This window comes from Malaclemys terrapin, chromosome 1 (assembly GCF_027887155.1).
Source record: "Malaclemys terrapin pileata isolate rMalTer1 chromosome 1, rMalTer1.hap1, whole genome shotgun sequence".
In the NCBI taxonomy this organism is placed as follows: Eukaryota; Metazoa; Chordata; order Testudines; family Emydidae; genus Malaclemys; species Malaclemys terrapin.
Genome location: NC_071505.1, coordinates 129,733,832 through 129,755,574, shown reverse-complemented (window position 1 = coordinate 129,755,574; position 21,743 = coordinate 129,733,832). Strand labels below are relative to the sequence as shown.

The following is a 21,743-nucleotide window of genomic DNA, read 5'->3' as shown; positions in this document are numbered from 1 at the left end:
GATGTTTCATAATCATTTACAGTTTAACCTGGTTAAATATAGATTTGTGTATTCTTCCATAGGATCTAATATTCTTCCATACATCAAAAATATTGTCAAGCTTTTTAAAATTAAAACTGCCATTAATTATCTAAGAAATTTAAACCAGGAACTGTAATTTCACTTTGTGGTATGAACACACTTACTGTTTATGAAAAAGTCAAGTAGACTGTTGAATTGCTGTTACACGATAAAGGTCTTTTAATATAAAAATGAGTTTTACTTCTATAACAATCTTGTAGATTTCTTGCTTTTTTTAAAATTATTTTAAGAAAAGGATGGCTCAGGAGATAAAGCATAAAATTTGTCCCATGCCTAATTTCTAGGTCACTGTTTTATACCCCATGTAGATCAGTAGTGACCAAAATACTTACTATTTTTTGACCACTCAGGCATCTGAAGATGAAGCTGATGCTGTCCATTCAGTTCCGCTAATAGGTATTCACATTATAAAAATATATCCTCCTGACAAAAACTACAATTGCAATCCACAAATTCTTTGCCAATCTCAAAAGGGAGGCAACAGTCTGAATTAACCTTCTAAATCCTCCCTAGATTTAGTACCGCAAGAATATTTTAAAGTATATCGGCATAGCAGTATCTTTATGCCTGTAGAACATGTTGTATCCCTTCTTAACTATTAAAAGATTTCATTTTCTTGTGCCCTCTACCTGGTATCTTTCAGCTGCATTTCTTTTTTTTCTTTTTCTTTTTTTTTTTTAAATGAAATTAAGTAGCTTTATCTTATCGTAAAAACATACTTGTACAAGGTTTCACCATGTACATTACATGAACTTTCCGTATTCTGACGTTAGTAAGTGTTGATAATTATGAAAAGATTATTTTCTTTGCTTACCTGCTTGTTTATAGCATGGAAACAAACTTATTACAGTAAAATCAATAAACAGGTCTTACAGAATAGATATTGTAAGATAGTAAAACAAAAGGGGATCTACATATTCTAAAATCTAAAACGGAAACAGTCAGCTTGAAAGTTAGTAATTTTAAAAAATTAAAGAAGATTCAGCTATTTCACTTGCCTATGAATCTGCCCACCTGCCTATTTAATTTTACAATCATATTAACCCGTTTAAAAAAGTCTCTCTTTCCCGTTGCTATTTGAAAGACTCACATGAACAACAGCAGAAAGTGAAGATCCAGTCCTGCAGTTACTTAAGCATACGTGAAGTTTTACTTACGTGAGTAGCCCAAATGAATCTTATGAGACTTTGACATAAGTAAAGTTACATGTTTTTTTAGGATCAGGGGCTAAGCAACTATTCAGGGACAAAGAATACACACAAAATGCTGCCAAAAAGCCAAAAAACACAAAAGAAATATTTTTTTCTCCAACAGTAATCTTAAATCTTGATCCTGAAAATACACTGAAATCAATTGATTTATAAGCTTTTGCAGAAGTGGGGTCTTGGGTGTCACCTATAGAAAGTAGGTAAAACATAACTGATTCTTAAGGTGATTATATCCCATAAATGAAGATCTTTACATACTCCTACACCTTTTGAAAACATATCCATATTAACTAAGTAGCCTTACGGCAAATTAATGGTAATTAAATCTACATAAGTGCTTCTAAATTCTGATTCAGGATAACATTCCTGATCTTGACCAAAAAGAACAAAAATATACTTGCAAAGTAGCGTAACATATTGTCTAAAGGAAAAATAATTTAAGTTTCCACTGCAACAGTTAGAAACCTGAGAAAACTGTAAATAGATTGGCAATACATTTGACAAAGCATGAGACTTCACAGAAACCAATAGCTGAGACTAAAATTCAGTGCTTTCTGCACCAACTTGTCAGAAGTGCCCAAAAGCTAGGATTTTTTGGGGGGGGGGGTGTTTTGTTTTGTTTTTTTAAATGTACTGGATTATTATTTTTTTGTCATCTTGGGCCAAGATACTCATTTTACCACCAGCAGCTTATAAAACCAAATGCAAGTAGACCATGGTCTGTATATCAGCACAGAAACCACTTTAGAAGCTCTGCATTATTTTCATTTTAGAAGTTGCATCCTATGGAAAGTCCATTTAAAAGCTTAACTGGCAAGTGTATGCTAAAATATTTTGTTTTCCTTCAAAAACTACACCAGATTCCAACCCACAGAGACAGGATTTCCAGTTTATTTCTCTCTACCACATGTACTAAACCCAAAATTATAACATAGGAAAGCGTTGTTAAAAAGTTTTGCAGTAACAGTAAACCTAGAGCAAAGAAATTTACTGTAGGACTCTGTTCCTGATAAGTTTAAAAAAAAAAAAAAAAAAAAAACCACACACCACACAATTCTGTATCCTACAGTAAATACCAGATATTTTAACTGAGAAATTAAGTATTTACCATATAAAGTTTACCTATATTAAAACAAATCCACAGGTAATACTATTCTAATTTTCTTTTCTAAAATTAATTAAATCAGTTCTAGCAATGTATCCATCCTCTGAATGGAACAATCACTAGTACTATCTTTCATGAGAAAAATTCAACACCTCAAAATATTATGCTGAGGCTAAGTTTCAATAACAGTATATGGAATTTTGTATTGTTTCCTGGAATGTGATGATACATTTCTTTGTTTTGTTTTCAAACATTCTAAGGAAAAATAAGAACTGGGTTTATTGTCATCTACCATTATGTGGTACTTATTTACTAGCCACAGTTACTTCAGAATCAACAGTGATTCGGAGCCCATTGAAATCAATGGGAGTATTTTTCCATTCTTTGGATCAGTCCCCAAGTGTCTTTTTCCCAGTAATATCTAGAAATATTTTAATACCGCAATTCTGTGATAAACCAAACACTAGTTAAAAAGATGTGATTTTCAGATAATTAAAAGTCTTTTACAGAAAAACCATCTTCACTATACCAAATGGTAGATTTTAAAACAAAATCAGCATTATAATCAGGGTTTTGAGGTTTATTTTCCCTAGTTATTCTCATATTCCTCACCAGTTATTCTCCTATCCCTAAAATGACTAATAAACTGTACTTACATTCTTTACAAGAGACTAAATTGTCGCAAAGCACTGCACAAAAATCCCACAGCCAATGGGGAATCACAGGATCACAAAAAAGAACTAGATAAGTTCATGGAGGATAGGTCCATCAATGGCTATTTGCCAGGATGGGCAGGGATGATATCCCTAGCCTCTGTTTGCCAGAAACTGAGAATGGGTGACAGGGAATGGATCACTTGATGATTACCTGTTCTGTTCATTCTCTCTGGGGTACCTGGCATTGGCCACTGTCGGAAGACAGGATACTGGGCTAGACAGACCTTTGGTCTGACCCAGTATGACTATTCTTATGTTCTAATGATCTACTGTTCTTCCGGCTCAAACACCTACAAATAAGCCATACTACAGGCCCTCTGCAACAGAACCATGGAGGAATGGCTCCACAGTGGACCAAATGCTTCCTGAATCCTGACTCAGCAATGGCATCTATACATCACATCACATCCACGCACACACACAAGTCTGCCTATTTAAAAACAAACACATTTATATGCTCTTTTAGTGACTTCTAAACAGTATGGTGAAACAGTTAGTAATGGGCACTACAGCAAACCTTGAGACAAAACAGACTTCAGCCAACTTCTAAAACACACTAAACTTTTAAATTTCTCTCATGTTGACAGGAAGACTGCTCCAGATTGTGATGTAGATATGGGCCCTGGTTCTGGGTTATCAGGTGTCTATCTCAGTCGGATAGAATCTGCCACCACCAGCTAGCAAAGTACTAGCAAAATTGAGAACCTTATCAGCCTCCTCCAATAGATGGCTATTTGGACCAAACTCTCTTAGGTTGTTAGAAATTTTGCTGGAAAGGCACAAGTGAGCTTCCCTCCCCCATGGAGAAAGAGTTCTTCATAATTCCCTGCATAGACTACCAACAGCTTGCTGTTCAGAAGTCATGTCAAACCAACTTAATTTCCTTCTTTGATAGAATTACTGACCTAGTGGATGCGGGGGTGGGGAAGTAGTAGATGTGATATACCTTGGTTTTAGTAAGGCTTTTGACACAGTTCTGCATGACACTTTCATAAGCAAACTAGGGAAGTGTGATCTAGATGAAATTATTATAAGGTGGGTGCACAACTGGTTGAAAGACCATACTCAAACAAACAGTAACTATCAATGGTTTGCTGTCAAATTTGGAGAAATATATTTAATGGGGCCCTGCAGGATTAATTCTGGGTCAGATACTATTCAATATTTTCATTAAAAGAAGAACAGGAGTACTTGTGGCACCTTAGAGACTAACAAATGCTCTAATAAATTTGTTAGTCTCTAAGGTGCCACAAGTACTCCTGTTTTTCTTTTTGCGGATACAGACTAACACGGTGTTACTCTGAAACCTGTCAATATTTTCATTGACGACTTGGATAATGGAGTAGAGAGTATGCTTATAAAATTTGCAGATGACACCAAGCTGAGAGGGGTCGCAAGCACTTTGGAGGACAGGTTTTAAATTCAAAATGACAATGGCAAATTAGAGAATTGGTGTGAATTCAACAAGATGAACTTCAATAAAGACAAATGCAAAGTACACTTTGCTTAGGAAGGAAAAATCCAAATGCAAAACTACAAAATGAGAAATTACTGGCTAGGTGGTAGTACTGCTAAAAAGGATCTGTGCGTTATAGTGGACCACAAACTTAGTATGAGTCATCAATGTAATGCAGATGCAAAGAAAGGCTAATATGACTCTGGAGTTAACAAAAGGAGTGTAGTATGTCAGACACAGGAGATAGTTGTCCTGCTCTACTCGGCACTGGTTAATGCTGTATGATTGAAATATGACCATTTATATCAATGATATTGCACTGTTAGACAATTGCAACAAATCTGGTATAAAGTATGTAATGTAAGGTGTCAATGGAAAAGTTGTGATTTCCTAAATAAGAGATTGTCCTGTTTATATGCAGGAATCATTTTTGTGACTGAAATTATAAATATGGGCTAAATACCTGTATCACCATTGTTTGTTCAACAGCCACAAGGTAGTTTACATCCAGTCTAGCCAGCACATTGTGAATGGACTTTTCGAGCTTGAGAAGTCATTTCCCCCCACCCATCATCTCTTCCTGCTGATGCCTCAGCCTCCCAGGGGACAATGGCTACTCCCTGTGAGACATCAAGCCATGTAAGGACATGTGATATGCTCATGTGACCCTGGACTCCATCTTGTGCTTGTAACTTTTCAGACTGGACTGTGAGGTTTACTTGAAACAAAAAATGTCCAGGCACATGGCAAAAGGCATAAAAAAAACCCTAGAATAACTACATTTTGCCTTTTTCTTCCTCTGATTCTCTGGATTGTGGATTTACAACTAAAAGGAGCATACTGGACTATGGACTGAGGCCCTTCCAATCTTTTGGAAGTTACCAAAGACTTAACAAGCCAGCAGTCTCTATAAATTCACTGCTACAAACCTGATATAAGAACACTGCCATTATTGTATGTATATGATCTATTAACCATTTTTAACTCTCTTCTTCCTTTCTTTTATTAATAAACCTTTACATTTTAGTTACTAAAGGATTGGCAGCAGCATGATTATTGGGTAAGGTCTGAGTTATATATTGACCTGGCTAAATGGCTAATCTCTTGAGATTAGAAGGTCCAGTGTCTGGGTGCTGAGGTAAGGGCTGGGATGCCTAAGGAGACTGCTTTTCCAACTTCTTGTTAACCAGTTTGGTGAAACAGAAGTTTACTTTTGTTACTGGCTTGGTATAATCTTATGATAGAATAACCACCAGTGAGTCTGCCCTATTTCTCAGCAGTTTGTCCTGAATCTAGCATTCTCAGCTATGACCCATTGATGCACAAGGACAACTGGTGAGGCCTCAACTGGAGTACTGTGTACAATTCTGGGCACCAAAATTTAGAAAGGATGTGAACAAATGGGACGGAGTCCTGAGCAGAGCCACAAAAATGACAAAAGATTTAGAAAACTTAACCTTTAAAGAAAGGTTAAAAAAAAAAAAAAAAAGGTCCTGTTTAATTTTGGGTAAAGAAGACAGAGGGGACTGATAAGTCTTCCAATATGTTAAGGGTTGTTATAAAAAGGACGGTGATCAATTGTTCTCCATGTCCACTGAAGGTAGGACAAGAAGTAATTGGGCTTAATCTGCAGTAAAGAAGATTTAGGTTAGATAGCAGGAAAAATTGTCTAACTACACCTCTACCTCAATATAACGCTGTCCTCGGGAGCCAAAAAATCTTTCCGTGTTATAGGTGAAACCGCGTTATATTGAATTTGCTTTGATCCACCGGAGTGCGCAGCCCCGCCCCCCCGGAGCACAGCTTTACCGCATTATATCCGAATTAGTGTTATATCGGGTGGCGTTATATCGAGGTAGCGGTGTATAAGGGTAGTTAAGCTCTGGCTTTCAAGGCAGGCTGTGGAGTCCCCATCATTGGAAACTTTTAAAAACACACTGGACAAATACCTGTCAGGGATGTTTACTTAGTCCTGTCACAGCACAGCAGACTGGACTTGACTTCTTGAAGCCCATCCAGCACTACAATTTCTATGATTCCATATTTACAAGAATACAATAACTCCTCACTTAAAATCATCCTGGTTAACGCTGTTTCATTGTTATGTTGTTGATCAATTAGGGAACATGCTCATTTAAAGTTGTGCAATGCTCCCTTATAACACTGTTTGGCAGCCGCCTGCTTTGTCCACTGCTTGCAGAAAGAGCAGCCCGTTGCAGCTAGCTGGTGGGGGCTTGGAACCAGGGTGGACCGGCAGCCCCCCTAAGTTCCCTGTGCAGCAGCTGCCCAGCAGACTACCAATTGCCAGCAGTTCAGCTGTCTCTCCCCCACTGCCATGTGCTGCTCCTACCCTCTGCCTTGGAGCTGCTTCCGGGAGCCTCCTGCTTGCTGTGCGGGGGGAGGGGGGGCGAAGAAGGGGGCTAATGTCAGGGTGTCCCCCTCTCCCCGACTCCTGCCCCCAACCCCCACTTACCCCTTCTCCATATAGAGCAGGGGGGAGACACAACAGGACTCAGGACAGAGAGAGCTGGCCGCAGCTGCTGTCTCAATTTCCTGATTTTTTAAAGGCAATGTTCTTAGAGTGTGGTGTCAGCGTATTTAAAGGGGCAATACGCATCTCTCTCTCTCCCCCCCCACACACACACACACACAGGGTGTGTGTCTCTGTCTGCCTTGTTGTCTCCCCTCCCTCCATTCGTGCTGCCCTCTAGAGCGTGAGGCTACAGTAACAACAATGGAAATTGGATTCGCTTAACATCGTTTCGCTTAAAGTTGAATTTTTCAGGAACATAGCTACAACGTTAAGTGAGGAGTTACTGTAGTAGTTTACTGGAAAAAAAAATCCTCAGAAAATCCTCAGAAAGTCCTCTCCCTTCCTCTTCCTGTATCATCATCTTCTTCAATTGTTCTAATATAAATCCAATCTAGCAAAGGGAATTCATACAGGCAGACTGTAAACACCATGCACAATCTATCTTCAGAATAGGGGGCTTAGATCGTAAACTCTTTGGGGCAGATGTTTCTGTATCATCAAGTAGCATGCTCAAATATGATGGTAGACCAGTAAATCAATCATCTAATCTAATACTTAATAAAATAACTTAATTATTAACATTAAGAACTTTATTTTTTTGCCTAAAAAGGAATTATGCAGATGGTGAAAAGTGCTTGATTTACAGCCCTGAAGAATGAAGTCCTTCTTGTACCCACAGAACAGGTGTAGAGTGGGAAGTGGCAGGACTAGCCACACTATTTCAGTGTTGACCTGGAAGGACCACGTTCACTTGCCATGCCATTGAATCCCTGGCCTATCTCTTGTGAATGTCAGCACAAATGACAATTATAGTAGTGATATCTGTGATACTGTCATCTCACAATCAACTCACTTTACATGAGAGAGTTTGGTAACTAACAAACTGAGCTGAATTCAGGTCAGTGACTTTGAGGTGAAAGATTTTGTATCTACATAACCTAAGTCCCCTGCTTAAAAACGTTCATTAAAAATACTTGCAATGAAAAAATTACAAACACTAACACTGCTAGTTAGAAAATGTTAGCCAGATACCATATAAAAAACAGATGGTAAGAAGCCAACAGGTCTCCATTCTTTGTCATTATTTTTATTTCATTGCCCTAGCTGCAAATCCTACCTCGACGCATCAATGTGGCACAGCAGTGACTCTGGCTGTTCAACAGCGATGGTAGTGGAGTGTATTCTCCGGCAGGTCTAACCATGCTATCAAGGTGTCGGACTGTCAGCCCAGCGAGAGAGTTGCTTCCTCTGTGGAGGGGCGTATAATCCGTCTTTCTGAGGCTGTAAGCTAGTTAAGTTGAGGAGGTAAACGCGCCACTGACAGCCCAGCCAGCGGATGACTGAAAATAATGGCTAAAACAACAAGGAAAACCAAGTATCAGTTCTCTGCACGTCCCTTGATCCCCACTCCGGAGGCAGTGAGGCATTCAATCGACGAGAGGCTGAAAAGAATCTTAGGTGCCAGGTTGCTAAAAGGAAACCTGACAACTCTCTCAGTGTGCCCTTATAACTGCAGAACACTGACAAGGGAGGAATCCATAAACCATCTCATGGAGGAAAACGCAAAAACAGCCTGCGATGTGCTGGGTGTTTGCAAAACACGACAAAAGAAGGAGATGGAGGTCAGCGGGAGGGATGAAAGCACAGTCATTTTAGGAAAAGGAGAAGGCACGAGGACAGTTGGAGGAGTTGGATTCATCATAAACAAGGAATGGTCTTCGAAAATCTTCTCATGCCCTTTGAAGTCATCGCGTATCGGGGTGCTTTACCTCCGAAACAGCACCCTCAAAATCATCCAGATCTATGCTCCCACAAGTGCATGTGAAGATGATGATGTGGAAGGATGCTATCAGGAGCTGGAGGAAACTCTCATTCAGAGTTCCACATATACGATTGCGATGGGAGATATTAACGCCAAGGTTGGAAGAGGGAGAGAAGGCGAAAAGTTCATAGGAAGGTACGGTATCGGAGAATGAAACATGTGAGGAGAACGACTAGCTATATTGGCAGAGACGACGAGAAGGTTCATTGGTAACACCTGGTTCTGAAAGAAGGCGAACAGGAGATGGACTTGGATTGCATAGAACATGAAGACAAAGAATGAAATCGATTACTTTCTGATCAATAGAGGACGCATTGTGCAGGATATTTCAGTAGTGCCATCATTTAACATCGGTAGTGATCATCGCCTACTGAGAGCCAGACTCACATTCACTGTGAAGGTGGAGAAAAAGGCACTGTGTATGGCGAACAGAAGGCACCAACCGGTAGCTTTCGATGAGGAAATCCTGGAGGAAAACATTTCCAGGGAAGACTGGAGCCTCCTGGATGACTGCGATGACAATTATGAGAACTTCAGCAAGAGACTGGAATGGTGCGTGAAATCAGCTGAGCGTGAAAGACCAAAAAGAGCTACCAGAAAAATCTCAGAGAATACAAAGCCCTTATTGGAGAAGAGGAGAAAAATTAAAAGAAATGGCAGTGACAGGCTTGAGTACTCCCTTCTCTGCAAGCTCATACAAATGAAGCTGAAGGAAAACTTTGAGAAATTTCTAACCGAAAAGATCCTAAAGGCTGCTGAAGATCGTAAAAGTCTCAAAAAATGTAAACGGGAACTGGCGTTGTATAAGTCATCATTATCGGCTTTGAAGAACAAGGATGGAGAATCGAACAGAGATGGAGGCAATCTGCAGGGATTTCTATACCCAGCTTTTTGCATCCTGTATAGACGTCCCAATGCCATCACTTCAACAAACTGATGAACATATACTCCCGGTTCTCATCAGCGAAGTCCGTCATGCAGTCCACCAAATGAAAGAGGGGAAGGCTCCAGGCAAGGACGGTCTGACAGCAGAAGTGCTTAAGGCGGGAGGTCAGGAACTCTGGAAAGCTCTCGCCCAAGGTTCGGCCGTTACCTGGAAATCCAGAAGATACCGTCCAGTTGGAAAGAGTCCAATACCATCTTGCTCCATAAGAAAGGCGATTGAGAAAAATCTAAACAACTATTGCCCGATCTGCCTGCTTTCGCATTTCTATAAATTGGTCACCAAAATAACAACAAATCGACTGTCGCGAAACCTGGATGAACAGCAACCTAGAGAGCAGGACGGTTTTTGAAGAAATTACAGTACAATAGACCACATCTTCACTCTAAACCAACTATTAGAGCATTCAAGGGAATACAAGTTCCCTTTGTGCATTGCCTTTGTGGACTACGAGAAGGCGTTTGATAGTGTGGAGACTAACACCATTCTTGAAGCTCTTTCAGAACACAGCATCAGCGCAAAATATATCACATTATTAAAGGAAGCGAACTCTGGCTGCAGCATGGATATATTGCTGTTCGATACTCCCCTCCAGAAAGGTGTGAAACAAGGAGATACAGTTTCACCAAAATTATTCACAGCCTGTCTTGAATTGGTCTTTGGATGAGCAGACCTGAAAGGCGGGATTAATATCAACAGCGAGCAGCTAAACCATCTCAGGTTCGCAGACGATATAGCGCTGATAGCCAAAAATACAGTCCAGCTTGAGAGACTGCTTAAAGAACTGAATGCAAAAAGTAGTCAAGTCGGATTAAAAATGAACCAGTCGAAAACGAAATATGAGATCAGATGTTCTGCCAAGAACCCAAATAACTCTTGGAGGAGAGCAGATCCAAGAGGCTGACAAATACGTTTATTCGGGCCAGGAAGTCAACATGCGCCACAATCAGAAAGGTGAACTGTCACACAGAAAAAAAGCCGGATGGTGCGCATTCAACGACATCCTCCAAGGAAAGATCAGCAAAACAACTCGTGCGAATCTTTTTAACTCGACCATGCTTCCAGTGGTGCTATATGGCAGCAAAACATGGTCGCTGACGAAGATTGAAGAACATCAACTGTCTGTCACACAGAGGACGATGGAACAAACATTTTTGGGCATTTCTCTCCGCGATCACATCCCCAATGAAATAATTAGGCAGCAGTGTGGAGTGCGAGATGTTGTTGTTGAAAGCAGGCTCAGCAAAATGCGGTGGGCGGGACATGTGGCCCGACTCAGTGACAACAGATGGACTGCAGCTATATCCGAGTGGTATCCACGAGAACTGAAACGGCCACGCAGTCGGCCTCCAAAGAGGTGGGATGATTTCCTAACAAGGAGATATGGACAAGCATGGCAAAGGATGGACAGAGCAGGAAAAGATTGAGCCGATCACAACACGTCTTCCAATCTTAACTGATGAAGGACCGCCAGTCTACGCAGTATTTTCTGCCTTAAAAACAGGAACCATCAGAACTTTGATAAGAAGACTCAGAGATGTCATTATGTCAAGTACTTCTCTCTGATGAAATGATAGTTTTTAATTTTCTCTAGCAATGAAGCAGAGATTCTTCTTCTTCTATGGCAGGGGTGGTCAAGCTGTGGCTCCGGAGCCACATGCAGCTCTTCAGAAGTTAATATACAGCTCCTTGTATAGGCACTGACTCCGGGGCTGGAGCTACAGGCGCCAACTTTCCACTGTGCCAGAGCGTGCTCACTGATCAACCCCGGCTCTGCCACAGGCCCTACCCCCACTCCACCCCTTTCTCCCCGCACCCCGAGCCTGCCATGCCCTTGCTCCTCCCCCTCCCCCCAGAGCCTCCTGCATGCCACAAAACAGCTGACCAGGAGGTGAGGGAAAGAAGAGGGAGGCGCTGATCGGCGGGGCTGCTGGTGGGTGGAAGGCACTTGGAGCAGGGAGGAGGTGGAGCTGAAGGGGGGCTGCTGACCTATTACTGTGGCTCTTTGGCAATGCACATTGGTAAATTCTGGCTCCTTCTCAGGCTCAGGTTGGCCACCCCTGCTCTATGGCAATGCTACTCTTTTGCCACCAATATATTCATAGCACTGACACATGTCTCTATTATGTCAGAGCTCAAATCCTTTCCACAATATCAATACTGCATGCACCGTAAGCACAAAACTAATGGGAGAAGGGACAAAATAAACTTTTTCCATCAAGAGCTATGGACAATTAAAAATCAAATGGAATCCTGGCATTCCAAAATAGACAATTTCCACCGTGGAAGAAAAAAAATCTACATGAAGAGGCATGACAGAGCCTGTCTACAATTCAAATGTAACCAAATCAGGAAAACTAGTTAGAAAAATATTATTCAAATCTGTTTCTTTCTTGTACCTATAGTATGGACTAACCTACAGAGCTCCACGCAAGAAAGCAAACACAGACAACAACATTGAATTATCCACCATATTCCTTGAAAAACTGAAAGTTTCGTTTATTTTATGAGGGTTTGAGGGGTTTTTATAATATGAGGATTTGAAGGGGTTTTTTGGGTAACCCCCATTTATAAACAAGCTTCTTGAAAAATAATCAAGACCTGTAACTCAATTTTCTGAGGCAGAAAATTCCTTTTATATTTAAAAAAAATCAAAAATGTATTTACATTCATGCCAGGAATAATCCATATACTTCGTGGACTCCTCCTCTTAAAGAGAATCTTCACTAAAGACATACCTACACTTCGAAGGCTTTGACAGTATAGCTATATTGCATGGGCAAAGGATTCCTAGTGTGGAAAAGATTATACTAGCAAAACTTGGCTTTTGCTGCGATAGCTTACTCTAGCCCCCTCAAACAAAATAAACTAGATCAACAAAAGTGCAGTTTTGCCAATATAACTGCATCTACTCTATGGGATTTTGCCAGCACAGCTCTATTGGTCACAAATCAACTTCACCACACCCCTGACCAACATAATTATGCTAGCAAAAACTTGGTAGTACAGATCTGGTCTTTCCTTTTGGAACCATACATTATGCCTTGAAAAACATTTGAACTAAACGCCACACCAGATTCTAATATCCAGGATAAAATGCATGTATAGCTCAATTAGGCTTTCGCTAGGTTTTTATACTCTGGCCCAGTTATGTTGTATTTAATTCTACAGTGTTATCCTAATGACTCAGCTATTTTAAGACATGGTCAAAAATGTGTGCAACATCCTTTATAACCCTGTACGATTCTTCAGTTCTATATACTGTTTGTCATATTATATACACCATACTTTATTAAGATGACCGCATCCTTCCACACAATTCTGGAACAATTTATCATTTCTTAATTTTTCAGGAGGTAACATGACTATTACTTTGTGTAGTTATTTTCATTTTAGAACATCTATTAGTTAAGTGCTTATTCGAAAACTTCAGAGAGCTATTCCTTTATATATGTATACCTTTTATAACAATGTTCATAGTTTTTGATACTGAAAAATTTGTTTTTATTTTCAAATAAAAACAATATTTTAAATATAAAAAATACAAAATTTAGAAAATATATTTACATGGCACATGAAGGCTTATAAACCTGTTCATTCTTTTACAGAAAAAAATTACTACTGTATTCAAGAGGACCTGCCCATATACAGAAACTGCAAGATCATGCCCAAATGACTTCTCACTCCTCACCACTTTATGAAATGTAAACCAAGGCCTGAATCCTACACAAACTTGTATGCATGTTTCACTTTACTACCAAGAGCTGTCCCACTGGCTTCAATGAGACCACTCATGATAACAAGTTTAAACAAATGCAGAAGTGTTTGCAGGATCCATATTTAAGAGTATCAGATTAGAGTCAACAATACCTTTGACAATATCAGTGTGGATTTGTCCGTTTTGTTTTAAATCTAAGGATTCATCTATTTTATTTTGATTGAGGGCTGCTTTTTTGTTTTAATATTTCATACTTGGCATATTTATAAATTTAGTAATTTTACTAGAGTGACATTGAATCAAACAACAGAGCTATTTGCATTCACATTTTATCCAACTGTTCATCTTATAATATGGTTAATCATTCAACAGTGACTGCTTCCGATTCTGAGACCGCCAACGAAAATTTTAAGATTAGCTTTCATTTCCATGCTGGTAATAACAGCATCATAGGAAACAAAAAAATTCCTAAGGACCATATGTGCTCTAATGCTAGTGCAAGAACTGGACTTCTACTGAGCAAGAAATCTCTGTAACAAAAGCATTAGCCTAATACAACAAATGGAAAACTTATGTCTAAGGATTTACCTTCACTGCAACAGTTACCTCAAGTTAGTACACTGGAGCTTAGCTCAAGTGAGAGTGACCACATTGTGAAACAACATTGGAGCTACACAGAATGATTGAATTAGAAGCACAGAGTGATTGGATTAGCAGCCAATAGGGAGCTGTAACTAGAATAGGGTGAATTTTTTAGTGCAAATAGTTTTTTCACGGAAAAAACGCAGATTCTGCACGACCAAACAATTTGCGAATTCAGGTCGATTTTGGCAAATTGTTTCCATCAAATAAAAAAACTGAATGTCAAAATGGTTCATTTTTAATTTTTTTGTTTTGGAAAGAAGTTTCATTTTGGAATTCCCTTACTTTTATTTAAAAAAGGAAAAAAAAAAAAAAACCCAAACATTTAGCCACCCAAAACATTTTGTTCAACCCCAAACAAATTTTTCAACTTTTGTTTCAATGAGAAATCTGACAAGTTTCTGTTCTGGTTCCATCTTAAACTGAACGTTTTGGTTTTTCAGTTAGGCCACCAAACTGAAAAATCAGTTAATTACTGAGATTTATTCACAACTTGAGCTGCTATATCCCCACTGCATTATTAGCTCCAGCATCAGCAGCACTTCATACCCCCTTACCTAGTTCAAGTTTACAATGCCACTTAATTTGAGCTAGCAATGTGTGTGGGGACAGGAGTCAGGTTAATAGTAAAACTCAAGTTTATAGCTTGAGCTAACAATGCAATGATGACAAGCCTCAAGAGTGAACAGCAGTACATGTCAGTATGTGAGTAACACAGTACTGTGTAAAAGGCAGGATCGAAACTTCTTAAAAGCTATTTAACTACAGACAAACTTAAAAATTTATAAACCCTGTGTCTGTTATTTCATAAAATTTATACTGTTGAGTTAATGAGACCACAAAGCAAAATGAAATATCCTAACTGTCTGAAGGTTTGATTGCATTACTTTCTATACATCTATCTATACATGAAAGCATAGAGGAGGACAGAAAATTTAAATATTCTCCTTTTACCTGCGTTACTGAGAGAGAGCAGCTTGTTATGACTTGTCTAGTACATAGTAGAAGAGCTGAATAAATGCTTTCTGGAATATATTGCTTTCTAATCAGAGTACAAAGGCAATGGTATCAAATACAAAAAATTGAACATATAACCAAGGTGACTCCATTTCAAAGGGACTTGGACATTTTAAGGGACTAGACCAGTAAATGCCATTTAATGGTGACAAAAAACTAAGCTAAGCCAGTACAGAAAGCAACAGACAGAAGAAACTGCCATGTGGAAACCCTCCCCTCTTCCCCTTCCCCCCCCCCGCCCAAAAAAAAAAAAAAAAACGGTTTTGGTCCAGAACCTACAAATACTTATGGACATGCTTAACTGAAGGCAAAGGGATTACTTGGTTACACTTCACCATGCCCGTAAGTGTTTTGGGGGGCTTAATGTGGAATAGTGTTGAAGCTATAAACTCAACAGTGCCACCATCAGTCATGGTGACCTAATAATCATCATTATTCCAGTAGTATCCACCTTGAATTAAGTGCCATCCACACAATCTAACCTGAAAAGCTCATAATCTAAGAAACCAAGCAATATACAAAAGAGTGAAAGAGAGGAATAAAACATACAATCACACATACTTTTTAAAAAATAAGGAAAATAAATAATCCTTAAGAGACTCTCACCCTAGCCAAAATTAGTTGGGTAACTTCCTGTAGGCATCATGACAAAAGTGGGTCTTGAGAGATGGGAAGCATCAGTGTAAAATACTTCGGGTAAATATGTTCAAACAGATGTTCCCTATTGCAACGTCGCAGAGGGCCAGCTTTCCAAAATGAACACACCCAACACATTAAGAAAAGTCCCTCCATAAATCCACTGCCACCTAATGGAAGCACAGGCAATGGTCCCAGTAACATGTCACAGCTCTCAAAATTAGTATTTTTCTGACCTGATCCTTTTCCTAACTAAGAGTTTGCTTTTAGGGCATCCTTTCCCCATCTCAATATGCACACATGCTTTGTTTCCAATGAAGAGAATAAAACTGTTAATATTGTTGCCTTTTTTCTAAAATGTGGTCTATGGACCACTAAGGGTCTGCAGTTTGCTGGCTGATAACATGATGCTGGCTCTTCTCCATTTCTACTGGGGCTACTGTTGTATAAAAGGAAAAAGAGGAAACAGAAGCCATCATAGCAGCCATTGCCACCTGTGGAACTGGAAATGCCAGCTAGTGGTAAAAGAATATCCGTGGGCCATGGGAAAAAGAAACAAGGCAACCAGGCATGCTCACAGAAGTGACCTGAGCAACAAAGAAGTACATGCAGAGGGAGAAGAGAAATCCAGGTGGCAGAAGGAATGGGCAGGGGACAAAAGGAAAGAGAAAATAGATTTTGGGACAGAAAGAAACAAAATTAAGAGCAAGAGTAGATAGTGTGATTAACTCTCTCATAAAGGACAACACAATATTGCACTAAAGACACCTAAAAATAATTTCCTAATATTACTTTCATGTATAAGCAGCTGATATATTTGCCACAGTGACATTACGGAATTGCAATTCAGAAAGGTAGTGTTCTTGGCGACAAGTTCTCTATTAAGATGTGGGCTGCAACATGAATGAGTTGTCTTATATTTGACTACACCTGAAAGTCTGAATGGATTAACCCTAAAATCACACTACATTATTAGGAATTTAAGGGTCATCAAGCCACATATCCTTGGAAAAGTCGCTTTACACAGATAGAGCCATTGTTGTAGCCTCAACCTTTCCAGACTATTTTCAGGAGTCTGATTTGTCTTGTGTACCAAGTTTCACCTCACTTAAAAGCTACTTGTTTACAAAATGCTTATAAAACTACCAAAAGTGTCACTATTACTGAAAAATTGCTTACTTTTTCATTTTTAGCATACAATTATAAAATAAAACAATGGGAATATTAATACTGTACTTACATTCCAGTATATAGAGCAGTATAAACAACAGGATGGATAAAAATCAATTATTTTAAAAAAATAAAAACAAAAAAAATCCCAATGTTTTTATTTAAATCAGATTTTTTTGATAAAATTCTTTTTGAGGGAAAAAGTTTTATTTAAGATACATTATAGCTCAAAGATATCTCATCATGGAATAGGGATTATAAATTCTAATTCTACAGTATGAGACAATATATTCACGTAATGTTTAAGAAAAGTTTTGTAAATGAGTTCCAATAATTCATGGATTAGGGACCCAATCTTATGGGGCTCCAGGGGCTTCTGTACAGATTATTTAGGTTAATCTTTCTAACTACCCAATGGGACTCAGGGCTCAGTCTAGAAGATACCAGATATGCTTAGTTTTGCAGTTCTCAAACTGTGTATTTGTGTCTCCAGAGATAACACGCTTGTTAACAGAAAAAAAATAAATAAATAATATAGAGAGGTGGAAAATAACAGACCTCAACCCTATTGTCCCTCTGCAAATTTGTGTACACAACGTCAATCCCTTACCTCTCTCTAAATGTGCAAAGTTTCAAAAAGTTCAATGAATAGAAGATTGTTGGGGGCAGAACAGATCTGGACAAGAAGAAGAAGTCTGGAGATAAATGTGAGAAGGAAGGGACAGGCAGTAGAATCAAAAGTAAAACTGTTTGAGCAGCATATTCCAGAAGTCTTGATCTTTCTGAGTGTAGCCTTCATTGATTTGAGACCTACGATACCATACCATTAAATATTATTTTATTATTATTATTATTTATTCTCTCACGAGAAGGGAAAACCTATAATGGCAGCAGGCCGTAAAAGAGACCCAGTTTGGGAATAAGAACCATTCCAGAAATATATGTTTGTTGATGATGTTTTAAAGAAAATGAGACCAGTACACTGGTGGAAGTCACTTAAGCACTTTGATTCAGAGACTGTTGAAGTGATAATCTGACTTTTAACAGTTGTAGCTTCTTCTGCCAGTGTAGAAAGAACATTTTCTTCCTTTGGACTAATTCATTCCAAATTGAGAAATCATTTGGGTCCTGAAAAAGCAGGAAAGCTTGTTTTTCTTTTCCAGATTATGAACAAACAGAAAAATTAAGGTGAAGACGACTGAGTTAACTGCAGAAGCCAATATTTTAAAGTTTCTCATGTTGACCTGGCTGACATAGTCGATTTAATTTTTGTTGTTGTTTTTTAATATTTCATTATAAACAATTTTAATAAAAACACGATTTAAAAAAACTGGAATGTTTAAATTCAAAAATTCATGTGCTTGTTTTGTTAAAATATTACGTTTGCTGTTGAAGAAAAATATCCAGAATACATAATGTTGTTGTTTTAATTAAATAAAACAATTTTAAATGTCTGTCTGGTGATGTGAAATAAATAAATAAATATATGGAGATATACCTCTCTCATAGAACTGGAAGGGACCCTGAAAGATCCTCGAGTCCAGCCCCTGCCTTCACTAACAGGAATGAGTACTGATTTTTGCCCCATATCCTTAAGTGGCCCCCTCAAGGATTGAGCTCACAACCCTGGGTTTAGTAGGCCAATGCTCAAACCACTGAGCTATCCCTCCCCCAATGTTCTCTTAATACAGCATGGCAAGAAAATCCTCCAAATATTAATGATTAACCTGTTGAATTGGTGATATTTATGAAGTCAGTGGCAGGTGAACTATCTGCTTCAATTACCTTTGGTAAATGAAATAACCAAACAATCATTCATTTTCTGATATAGCTGTAAAACTAATCTGAAAAGTTTTCAAAATAAATCACTTTAAAAATGTATTGTGTGTATCTTCTAAAAATGAAACCTACATCTCTGAGTTGTGAGGAATATGTATTAAGGTTATAACAACCAACAAGAATGCACTTTTATATAGAAATCCATGATTAAATCGAGTCTTCCTGACTAGTGATTTAAATCATGATATAAATCAAATCCACCCCGTAAACAAGTAATTGTCTGTAGGAAATTTTAATCTGTACTGACTGTGTTAGTGCTTTTTATGTAACTTGCTGTAAAACCAGGCAAATATCTAGATGAGTTGTTGTATCCCCTGGAAGACCTCCGAGTACCCCCAGGGGTAAGTGTACTCCTGGTTGAGAACTAGTGGACTAAAAGGTCTCAAACCCTGGCTCCTTGTTCAGCACTAAACAACAACAATAGTTTTAAAACCTCTGGATTTTATTTAGGACCTCAAAGTCAGATTTTTAATCCTTCTAGACTGAGAAATCAAAGATTGTATAGTATCAGTGGAAAGTTAGTTTTGCATGACTGCCATAAGGTTTTGGATTTTAGATTCCCAATTGTCACAATAATGTGGGTATGCTTGAAAATACCTCAGATTAAAACAAAAAAGATTTTCATACTTAAAAAAAAAAATCACATAAAACCTGAAAATGCAGATCTACAATGTGTTTTCTGTTAGCTATATTTGTACTGTCAAGAAATTAACAGCTATTAGCCACTTTTTCCAGGCTGTCTCCGTCAATAACCTAGAGACAACTGAATCATCTGGGGGAAAGAGATTGTTATCCTTCCTGTGCTGATTTTCTCTCAATGTTTTAATCACTTTCATAGACTAAGAACAAAAATATTCTCTTAAGCTTAGCTTGACTTTTTTCTGAGGGAATGTCAGCCTGACTTTTAGAATTAAGTTGCAACTTATATCACTTAGCATATATAGTGCCATTATGATGATTTGAAAGCCCATCTCAAAGAAACAGATAACAATAGTAATCTAAATAATACTTCTCACTTCTATATACCACTCCCAAAGAGATTTATTAATATTAGGGCTCATCAGTTCCATAAGTCATTATTATTAACCTTGTTTTCGTGGCTTGAAAAATTTACTAAATGACACCTACTAACCTGAGGCCAATATGAAAGATTACTGTCAAACCTACAAGCAAGGTCCTGGTAAGCAGCTCCCACAACTGCTGGGAAAGTGTAGAGTGCTAGAAATTCTACCAGAGGGCTTTCCCTAAACATTGCCTAGGAACTTCATCTGTTTAATAAGCTTCTAGCAAGTAGACGTAATAAATTATGAAGCCAAAATTCAAAATGACTCCTCTGGTTGCTGGAAGGGAAAGTTACAGATATTTAAGTCTGCTTCTCTGAAGATACCATTCCAATGAGATTCACACTCCTAAATCTTAATTCCCTAGGATGAGATATGCAGAACTCCTCAAGGTCTTAACAACTTTTGGTCCATAAAGCAAGCAGTAGCAGGATGGAATCTAAGCCAGCACCCAACTTCTGATGGCTCTCCTGCCCATGCAACTCTCCGAGTTTAACCATTTCTCTTCCAAGTCAGTTTCTTTCTGAGCTGGAGGCACAGTCTCCCTAAATAAGCCACTAAATTAAAACAAAACATTGGAAACAAAACAAAAAACAAAACAAAAACTATTGCTTCAAGAAAAACCACAAAAGCATCATTTTCTAGAGTGATTACTCCCAAACTCTGAAGGTAGTGAGCAGGTGAATAAAAAGCCTATTGGAATGATATCTTAAGAGAAGATAAAAATAACATCCCTCAAAGATTTTCAGTTCTGGGGATCAGGTGCATGGCTCAAGGGATGTCCAAGAGAAAAACCAAATGAAAATAAAACTCCAAGAAGCAGAAACAATATGGCCAACACTAATAAGCTTTTCTGTATTTATTTTGCAAACACAGTGGAGGGAGCAGATACTTCCTTCACAGTTCTAGATGTTATGCACGATGCCTGAAAGAGGCAAGCAAATACAAAACATCCATAAATTTAGCTATTCTAAAAGAAACAAACGTATGACAAAGTGGATTAAGCTCATTCTCACGCACCAGGAATAAGACTCTTCATGTAAGAAACAAGTTCAAAAGGAGTTTCATCAGCACCACATTAATACTCAATGACAGAAAGAGCTTAATATAGGCATTTGAAAAAGGATCAAGCGCTGCATGAAGAATCTGACAATAAAAGTCTACAGAAACACTTATCTCGCAGTGCACAATAGGCTGAAATAGCTGTCAAATAAATGTGGATAGAATCAGTTGAAGAATGAGTCAAAAAATTTGTATGCAATATAAGTTTGGAGGTTGATGGGGGTTTGTCTGCACCACACCACAAACTTTTTCCAGTTGCTGTTTTAAGTCCTTCTGGTAGATGACTTTCACAAAGCCTGTGGGAATCAGCCAACTCCTCAGACACACCAAACTTAGATGTCTTAGCAGCTTCTGTAAAAGTTGGGAGAATGCTGGATCATGCTCGGCAGGTTGTTATCCAGTTGCTTCTCTGCCTTGGTTTACATGTAGCATCAATGTAATCCTCTGGCACTTATGACTCCATCTAATTATATTTTCCTCCTGAACCTCAACTTACACCACACAAGCATCTGAAATTGTCTACTCAATGGAAGGACCTGGAACATCACAAAGGCTTCATGAAGTTCTAGCAGTCATTGTGCCGGAATCCCTACATAAGAGGCACGAAGGGGCTGGCATCAAAGCCAGAGCTTTATGTGCCAAGGAGGAAACTTCAAGGAAGCAGGTATCAACTTTCATACAAAAAGGATTCAAACTGCTCTGAGCGCTCCAGACAAGTGGCGGACAAGAGGAAT

At 38.6% G+C, this 21,743-nt stretch overlaps 1 protein-coding gene across 9 annotated transcripts in view; it reads right to left on the bottom strand.

The window, feature by feature from the left end:
- CCDC91 (coiled-coil domain containing 91) overlaps positions 1-21,743 on the bottom strand; it is a 348,558-nt gene that overhangs the window by 323,735 nt on the left and 3,080 nt on the right. Inside the window, exon 1 of one of the 9 annotated variants that reach the window (XM_054038860.1) lies at positions 414-437. The exons of 7 other annotated variants lie outside the window; for them this stretch is intronic. In XM_054038860.1, coding sequence (XP_053894835.1) covers positions 414-435 — 22 coding nt within the window. In that variant the 5' untranslated portion in view covers positions 436-437. Of the gene's footprint in view, positions 1-413; positions 438-21,743 lie in introns of those variants that run through there. One more of the 9 variants, XM_054038822.1, reaches the window with a different exon arrangement.